The 9,571-nt window shown below is 34.1% G+C and overlaps 1 protein-coding gene across 2 annotated transcripts; it reads right to left on the bottom strand.

Moving 5' to 3' along the window:
• Positions 1-5,874, bottom strand: LOC149782481 (uncharacterized). 2 transcript variants are annotated; one of them, XM_089934884.1, is made up of 6 exons: positions 5,759-5,874; positions 3,478-3,553; positions 2,126-2,221; positions 1,670-1,786; positions 1,270-1,356; positions 1-195 (listed from the first exon to the last, which is right to left on the bottom strand). In XM_089934884.1, the coding sequence occupies exons 1-5, from the start codon at positions 5,798-5,800 to the stop codon at positions 1,304-1,306; spliced, it is 384 nt and encodes a 127-aa protein (XP_089791010.1). In that variant the 5' UTR covers positions 5,801-5,874; the 3' UTR covers positions 1-195; positions 1,270-1,303. The 2 variants fall into 2 exon arrangements, with proteins under 2 accessions (XP_089791010.1, XP_089791009.1); XM_089934883.1 differs by having other exon boundaries at positions 42-195; positions 2,126-2,224.
• Positions 5,875-9,571: the final 3,697 nt, after the last annotated feature.

Below are 9,571 nucleotides of genomic sequence, written 5' to 3'. Positions count from 1 at the left end.
TTAATTCTCAGATTGCTTGAAAAGATTTCAGAATAAAAACTAAAACAGTCTTGCAAAGGAAGATAATAACCAAGATATGTAAGTTAAATTTAGAAATCATTTGCACAGGAAAACAACATTATTTTGTTTTTCAAGCATTAAAAATCTTGTATATATTATTTATCTTTAACTGCATTTTCTGAGATGAACGAAAATCTGAAAAAGAAAGAGAATACCATTACGAAATAATTTTCATTCAGTAGCACGCAAAATGAGAAATACCTAAGTATAAAGACAAAGTCAATATTCAGCGATATTAAAAATATGAAAAGAATATTACAATTTAGAAGATGACAAAATGTATGAAACTTTTGGAATAAATTTGCTAGAATATTCATGCTACTTCAAAGGTTACTAACACATTTTGCTTTAACATAATAGAGACTTGACTTATGTTAGAACTAAAATTGCTTCAATAAAATGTCATTGTTTGAAGGGGGAAAATCCCGCTTGTTGAATTTCTTTTCCCAGAAATCAAGGATTAGATTTGTCTTTGAAATTAAGACCATCCTACTTGTTTAATTCTTAAGATGACAAACGCATTATGATGATCATACAAACTTAAAAGGCTTATTTATCATTTGACATTGTGCTTCTTTAATTTCTGTTTGTTCCCCGTGTGGTAACCAAATATATGAAACTTTTTGAAAATGTTAGAGAAAAGCAGGATTGGTCAGAACTAAATTTTCCAAAACATAAATGGGCTTAAGTATTGCATTTACCACATGATCATACAAGCAAATAAAAATAAATAAATAATAAGACCAATGAATTCTCGTATATTTATAAATATGTACCTGTATACCATTCGCTTGTGCTTGCTACTGTAAAAATAATGGCATCTGTTATTGGCATCCCAAGAGAGTTTGAGTAAGATTGCACACAAATTCTTGATAGAGACGAATGATACTTAGATGGGGAATATTTGTTTTTATGTTGATGATGTGATTAGATTTTGATGGAAAAACATCTCTGTTTAAGGTTTTAAAGTTCTGAAAACTCAACATTGAAAACTATCGCTGCCCTCTATCATACAATGATATCAATATATGATTATCTGCCAATTAAAATACTTCCATCATTGCTACATCAATACATATGTTTCATTATCTGCCAATTAAAACACTTATGCATTGCTACATCAATACATATGTTTCATTATCTGCCAATACAAAAACTCTAAAACTAAATTGAAAGTAAGTCTATTAAAGATAAGATTCATTCACTAACCTTTTAATTTTTTAGGGGATGGGATAAGAGATGCTTATATTTCCACTGTGGCCATTCCTTGATTCCTCTCATTGAGAGCTGCCTCATCTACAAATAGAAGAAACTCATTATAATCTATTAAGCTTGATCGTGTTAAAATCTGATAATTCATGGATGCTTTCAAAGATAATTCCTGAGGAATGTTTTCACACAGATGCTCTCTTGAATCCGGTTACAGTTTGTCGATGTAAAACAAATGTATATGTCACTTAAAATTAAAATAAAACGAATTTGGAGGAACCGTCACAAATTATTCTTACCAATCTGTTCAGTGGCAGTTCTAGCTCAGAAAATCATCTTAAATAGACTCATTTAAACCTGTAACAAAATTTTAATTTATATCAAGACAAATTCCACTTACTGATCTCATGAATAGTGGCTCCTCGAGCCATCAACCCTTCAGCAATCTGGTCACATTCAATTTGACCCAGTGCCCTTATTTTCTTCATCTCGTACTCAACGAATTCTTCAACTACCTCTGCAAAGCAAACAAACAACATTGGTGCCAAAATGTTTTCTTATTACATAATTTTGACACTTAAAGTTATGGAAAATGAAGAGTATATGAAACTGAATACGAGATTAAATTGTATTATTATTGCTTGTTTAAAAAATTCAACTTTAAGAGTAGTAAGTAGGTAAATTATATTTTAAAAAAATTTCTCTATCATACACCTACGTATTAGGATTACTACAACCAAGTGATAAATAAATATGTATTAAGCAGTCATCAATCTTTAGAGTCACGCTACCTTTTCTTCTCATTTTCTTTCTCAGCTTTGTGGCTGCTGAACATATGAACCACGCAACTACTCACGATTGAGGGCCTCTGGGGTTCTACTGTCCCTGCTTGCCCCCTCATCCGGCAATGATGTTGATGACGCAGCTGTCTGATCATCTAATTTCTCCGATGCTGCTGTTAAGAATAAAACATATTATTCCTATTGTGTGACTCTGCGTTACACCCAGACCAACTTAAAATAAATACTAGTCTACCTAAAACTGTATGTTTCAATCCACATTCAGTAAAAATTTGACACTTCAAACACCAATCGAAGAATTATTAAGTCCCGGTTAACATCATTTTCTATGTTACATCATAAAACAACCAAAAACGCTATCCAAAAGAGCACAAAATTACTATGCAACTTCAGACATAGAAAAGCTGTTTTTAGGCAGCAGGAAAATGTGGAGGTAAAAGGTCAGAAACAGAACTTGAATTACATATTAAACTTTAGTTACTATTATTTGGACACCGATTATTCATATTACTAGGATACAGCTGATTACTGTCATATCCCATATTACCTTTACACCCTGAACCGCTCCGGTGGCCTAGTGGTTAGAGCGTCCGCCTCGGATGCGGGAGGTCGTGGGTTCGATCCCCGGCCGAGTCATACCAAAGACTTACAAAAACGGTACTAACAGCTGCCTCGCTTGGCGCTCAGCATTAAGAGGATAGTGTTAGGACTGGTCGGCCCGGTGTCAGGATAATGTGACTGGGTGGGACATCATGTTACATGTCTGCGACATGATGCCCCAGTGCTAGACATCACTATAAACTGCCACATTGCAGACATCGTAGCGATATGACTGAAAAATTGTTAAAGCTACGTTAAAAATCCAAATCACATCACATCACAACACACCTTTAAAACATTCTATTCAGACAAAATCTATGGGGGCCCCGAGTGGCCGAGTGGTCTAAAGCGCCCACCGTTACGGATCACTGCCATCTCACCTCTATCTGCGTGGGTTCGATTCTCGGATTCGGCTAATGTGAGTATGTGAGAAAGATTGCCAGTAGCTTCTCGTGGGTCGGTGGTTCTTTCCGTCGTTTTCCCGAGTTCTTCCTACACCATTAATACTGGCCGTCAAGTATAGATTATCGTGTGCTGAAAAATGGCGTTAAACCCTACAACAGAGGGTAACTACTTGAAGGTTATCACTAACCAAGTATGAATGTTTAATTTCATTGTAATTTGGACGACTGAGTAGTTATTATGAGTTAAGCATTGATTTGTCTTTACCTGTATGGACAATGGGAAGAGTTAAATATAGACATACAATAATTGCATTGAAGAACAATGTTAGACATGAAATCATTAGTTTCATAAAACCCTACTAAACTTTGCACCGTCCTACAAAGTAATACCGCAGTGTACTCACCTACGTTGCTTGTTCCTTGGGGTGCAACCTTTCCCCTAACGAACCTTCTATACAGGCTGGCTCTAAACTCACCACACTGCAAATATACCATGATCAAGGAACTTTGTCAATATTTTTAACATGAAAATCATTAGTCATGAAGTTATTTCGATGGTATTATATATGCAATATAAACTTCTAAATATTCAAATATATTAATAAATCCAGATATCTAAATGGAATATTCTCCCTTTATATCATCCCTTCCTATTCATTATTTCATATTATGTCTTGATCCACAACACCCAATTAAAATAAATCTCAATCGGTCCTACAAGTAGTTAATATTTCTCGCTATCGTATTACTCTTTGTAATGTATAGAACTAATATTTATTAAGTACATGTATCTTAATCTTTATTGACATAGTTCTCATTATCTTGATCTTCCTGATCTTAACATACGTTACATAATTAAGTACATTTTATATATATATATATGTTTATATATATCATATCTACATTGTACGAGTAGATATAAGGACATATGAAATATTTCACGAGTAAAGTGTTTTAGTGCGATTAACGCTGCATAACTACACTAATAAAAATAACTTCCGAATTTTTTACAATAATTTTTGATCAACGATTTTACAGAAAATTCTGGGGTAGGCGTAATGTACAAATATGACAGATCGGTGGAAGGCACTTCATTGCGTAACATAATTAGAGCATACATTTTGAGTTTACTTTGAAAAAATTTGGTTCAATGTATATTTCTGCATTGATACGTAATAGTTGTGTGTTGGCACGATTGCAGTCCATATTGGTAACAGACTACGCCCAAATTTTGATTATCACTTAATTTCGGTTAGAAATCAACGATAATGAATGCATGATTTCTCCTTCGCATTCACACATGAGTCTAATAGTTAAAATTGTTTCTGAAATAATTGTATAGAACTACGTAGTTATGAGCTTTTTAATTTAAAAACGTACCGTTTGCTTTTTAATGTAACAGGTATAACACACGGAATATTGAAAAGCAACAAGTCATGTAAGACCAGTCACTGACAATTTGAACGATTCGGGCGGAAACCTGATTATAAAAAATTTATATCTAAAATCTACTTTTTGTTGTTTGGGAGCGGGAGGAAATAGAAGACGTTATTGGGCATTCGTCTTTCCTCAATAGATAAGGAATGTTGTTCCAAAGTGATATCGCCACTATGGCGCTTAAAGTGATATCGCCACCGGCAATATCATTTATATCCCACTGATAATTTTCAGTATTTCGTTATGAATTTAGCAGATATATAAAAACCTTCATATCGTCAGAACAATCTTTTTTGTTTCGTCAATGATGAAATGAAAGATACCAGGTAAGCCATACTGGTATTTTACAAATAATATATCATTTCGATTGTAGAATAAATCTGAATGAATCTGAATGAATTGAAAAGAAACCCAGTAGAACATTGGAAATATTCTGTAATGTATGCCTGATAGCTCAGGTGATAAAATTTATAATATATGCTTAAAATGAAGAAAAAAAATGGTGTGTTTATGGATGTGTTTCACAGCAAAAAAGTATACCCCTCCCCATATGTAACTTAATTCTAGGCCCCCTCCTAATATCTTCAAATTATGTTATAGCTCTGATATACAGTATAGTTGTACATTGTGGCATCTATCGTACCTTTCTTAGCAAAATATCTTTAGAAGTTAATGTCGAAATTTAGATTTCTTAACATCATTAGACTGCTTGCATAATGTAAATGATAACGTAGAAATATGGCTGATATATTATTTTATAATTATAAGACTTCTCTTTGTTTATGCGGCTGCATACAAAGTTTATATTGCGCGCTATTTTGTTTAGAAGAAAGGTCTAAAATTTCAAAATATTTTTTCCCCGCCTCATCTAACCAATACATACTGCAAGATATGACACTCTTACCATCCAATTCTGCTCCAACCATCCCATCCCTTCCTCGACCCCTGTTACGAACGAATCTACTTTTGCCATTGGGACTTTCATTGGTTTAGAGTCACTTTATTGGGTTTCTTGTAAATGATCATGCTATAGGTCATTTTCTACTAAATGACTTTTAAGATAATGCAATCACAAATATCTTAGTTTTTACAACTCTCATGGTAAACACGTCATCGCCCATGGACAATCGTGTCACGTTACTTTGTATCGTGTGAACTTTTGCGAATAAATTTCAACATAGATTGCGTCTATCCAACAAAACGCAATAGTAATACAAACATTTATGCTTAAAACATTTTTATACCTACCGATTTTCGAAATCCCCTAAAACAACCTCCAAAGCATCCCATTTTAAGCCAAGTTATGAATGTATTCGGTATCTACCGTTCCCACGCAATAACGCGATTGTACCAAAGGGATTATGGGAACGCGATTGTACTTTGTGCGTTGCCATTGGATCACAATCGGATTCGTCACACGGAACTTCTGTTATGCCAGATATATATAGGCAATATTTGGGGGCGCCCTACAGATATTATGTACGTCTGAGTGTGAAAAGTGTAACGTTGTTTCCATTCGCAACATGCACAATGGCGATAATGTTGCCATACCTCTATATTACATTTGTGGCTGATATTTCTTTGGCTATTGTACTTGTGGAAATTGTACATAATCTAAGCATACTGCTAACCAAAATGGCTTCTCCCATAGATTCCACAACCTGAATTAGATAAACTATACTACGGTTAAAATTTATTAAAAGAATGGGCGAAATAATTTTCTCAGACTAGACAAAAGAAGCTGCCGAAAATGCAATGAATGAATATATATCGTTATTAGTCCATCATTATACAAGTTATCTTTAATAGTCAGGGAGTCCAAAATGATGATGCGGATTTTAAAAAAAATGTATTAGTGCTCAGCTGAAGTAAGGCCAAGCAATACACATTATAAAGCAAATTATACCCATCAACCATACACCAAAGTAAAGGAAATTAAATGTTTCCTTTTTAACAATACCTAAGATGTACATAATATTTTTTAATATCCAGTAGAAAAAGTAAGGAAAAAACTAGGAATTTCGTTTTCTTGAAAAATCCAACGTTATCCAAACTCGAAACTGTAGAGCACCACCTTAAAACGTATATGAAAATTGGCACACCTTTTTCCTCGTTTTCTTATGATCATGTATGATGTTCTCACCAAACCGCACATGGGGAATTAAAAGTTAGAAGTCTCAGAAAACAGGAGTGAAGTCAAATTAAATTTAAGATGTTTCATTATCAGAAAGAAAAGAAATCGTGTATAAATAAATGATTCTTTTCATCTGTTCGTAATGAAATTAAGTGAAATCATAAACTGGTCCATCCTGTTCATATGTCTAAAATAATGCAAATGTGAATTTTTATAATAATAATAATAATAATAATAATAATAACAATAATAATGAGGACTTTGTATAGCGCCTAATCTTTAGAAGCTCGAAGCGCTTTACAACATTAGACAGCACCTATAACATAAATAATATATATAATAATATGATTTTTTAAAAAACAACGAACGACCATTACATTAGAAAACATAAAAAAACTTGCTGAAAATATTTAAGGTAGGAAACATTTTTAGGTCTTTAAGTTTGTTCTTGTAATGGCTCACTTATCATCGTGGGTGCGAAGGTGTGGTACAGGGGTTAAGTGGGATTTGTTAATTATGAATACAGTTGTGTTGGGACACAAAACATGAGACTTATTCAGATAGACTGGTTTGGTGTTTGAGTCTTACATTTATGGAGGGGCCCCGAGTGGCCGAGTGGTCTAAAGAGCTCACCGTTACAGATCACTGCCATCTCACCTCTGTCTGCGTCGGTTCGAGTCTCAGATTCGGCTAATGTGGTTATGTGAGAAAGATTGCCAGTAGCTTCTCGTGGGTCGGTGGTTCTTTCCGGGAGTTTTCCGGGTTCTTCCTCCACCATTAATACTGGCCGCCATGTATAGCCTATCTTGTGCTGAAAAATGGTGTTAAGCCCTACAACAACAACAACAACAACAACATTTATGCAACCAATAGTGAAGCATATAATAATGAAGGTAATTTGTGTGACTAGTGAAATAACGGTTCAGTGGGACATTTGATCAATTCAGCTATGGAAAGGCAAGGATGGTTAGGCATGCTGTTATTAGATATTTTGTTGTATTTGTTTCGATGGCCATTTTAATATGCAATTGATGGAATTGGTACTGAAAATATAACACATGAAAGCATGCTCTTTGAAATAGTTACAATTCATTTGGACAAAAGTTGATTTTAACTTTTTATTCCGTTTTTGAAACAATGAAGAAAATTGAGTCACCACGTCAGCATCTTCGTAAGTGGTGGTGGGGGGGCAGAAATTTTGTTTACCAATCAAAAATTAAGGACGCGGCTGATATCACGAGAGCTGTATGTGCAAGATGACATTCACAATATTATGTGATTGATTAATATGTCTGCAATGTTTTCTTCTTGCAAAGGGAAATGATACATGTAATGTAATATCTATACGTTGAAATTACTATATATATCGAATAACGTTCCTTGCAGGTGCATTGGATTCAGCAAAGGATCTCATGTACAGGTGATAAATGCAAAAAAAACTGACAACGAACATTGCAAAACATAATTTCTAACTAGTCTGATTACGCTAGTTAGAAATTGGTTTTCCACTGTTTGTTGTCAGTTTGTCTGACTGATTGCTTTATGTTATTCGCTATAATTAGATGACGCAGGATGAATTTTGAAAAGTTTAGATCACGATGGTTTATTAATTCCCACGCAAGAACGCATCCGCGTTTTATGGGTATACATAGTCCGATTAAAAGTACCTTTAGCTAATAAATGAACTTAAGATTCAGCGATTATTCTTGAAATATTTTTCGTCTAATATCACTGTTTTACAAAATGGTTTCCGCCAATCTTATGAAGAAGCCTACGACCCGTCTTAGAATGTAGAGAGGCATTAAATACGAAAATAAATGATTACCTCAGATGCAAGACCGGTATGGAAGGCAACTAAGGTAACAACTATTGTAACGGATTTACCCGCATTGTACTTTTTTTTCACCTTTTAATACAATAAACACAAACACTGTTTGCACTGCATTTGTTAAATACACCTTATGCAATAAACTGGGTGAAAAGTATAACAGTCACACCTTGAATGCACACTAAGCAAAATTAAAACAAAATAGCAATAAATCGAATAATAAGTAATCATCTTTATTCATGGGAATACGTAATGACTGTGGATTTGTGAACTCTAACTTCGTGACTAACATTCAGATAAGTTCTTTTACGGTCGATTTTTATAGTTACTTTCAGTCACTGATGTGCTGAATGATCGCCAACTTTCTGTCTCTGTATCACTTGAGTCCTACTCAGTGTATCATTCCTTAATGAATGTGTGGATGGGGGAGGGGAATACTGTTAAGACGATTCCCTTTATATGTGTAATATACAATCCTATGCAGAAGACGTTTTTATTACTTCAAATTCTTCCAGATAACGTAAACTGAATTTATTGGATCAGCAATTGATCATGGGAGGCAACCGGTAACATGACGGTTTCTAAGATGGAAAAGAGCTGTGTCCCTTGAACTGCGTCTTGTACGACTATTACTTGAAGTTTGGTGTGGTGTCTGGATAAAAATTATATTTTCATGACGAATGCAGAGAAGTTCATCTGATTCAGAATTTAAGAATAAGAGAGTATGATATTTGAACATAAATGTATACATTCAATTACCATGAATACGTTTAAAGAATTAAACAACTGTTAATTTTTCTGATCTAACGTTAGCACAATCTGTATTAAAAGCGTCCTATATGAAAATAAAAATATATTCTTTCAATGACCACATACCATTAATATTAGCAAAAGCGTGATATGTGAAGAGAAAACAGACCCATGCAATCCCCACACATAAATTAATAAGAAAAAGGCTATATATGGTGAGAACATGTTACCAACGGTGATCCAAACGATGTCGTATAACTGCAATGTATTCCGACGTCAAGAACTCATTTGTATTTATACAACTGTTAGTTGGAAGCATTTATTCTCACAGAACAGGAACTAAATGTTT

The sequence above is a fragment of the Sinohyriopsis cumingii genome, chromosome 15 (genome assembly GCF_028554795.1).
Source record: "Sinohyriopsis cumingii isolate HCF-2022 chromosome 15, ASM2855479v2, whole genome shotgun sequence".
Taxonomy (NCBI): Eukaryota; Metazoa; Mollusca; class Bivalvia; order Unionida; family Unionidae; genus Sinohyriopsis; species Sinohyriopsis cumingii.
Note: the sequence above shows the minus strand (reverse complement) of the source record. Positions and strands in the feature narration are given on the sequence as shown.

What these genes read in the sequence shown, in the direction of transcription:
- LOC149782481 (XM_089934883.1), bottom strand. Translation starts at nt 5,800, where the DNA reads ATGGGATGCTTTGGAGGTTGTTTTAGGGGATTTCGAAAATCG. An exon ending in TTAGGGGATTTCGAAAATCG is followed by an intron (nt 3,554 to 5,758) that starts GTAGGTATAAAA and finishes GTATATTTGCAG; the next exon opens with TGTGGTGAGTTTAGAGCCAG. An exon ending in AACCCCAGAGGCCCTCAATC is followed by an intron (nt 1,787 to 2,125) that starts GTGAGTAGTTGC and finishes TTTGCTTTGCAG; the next exon opens with AGGTAGTTGAAGAATTCGTT.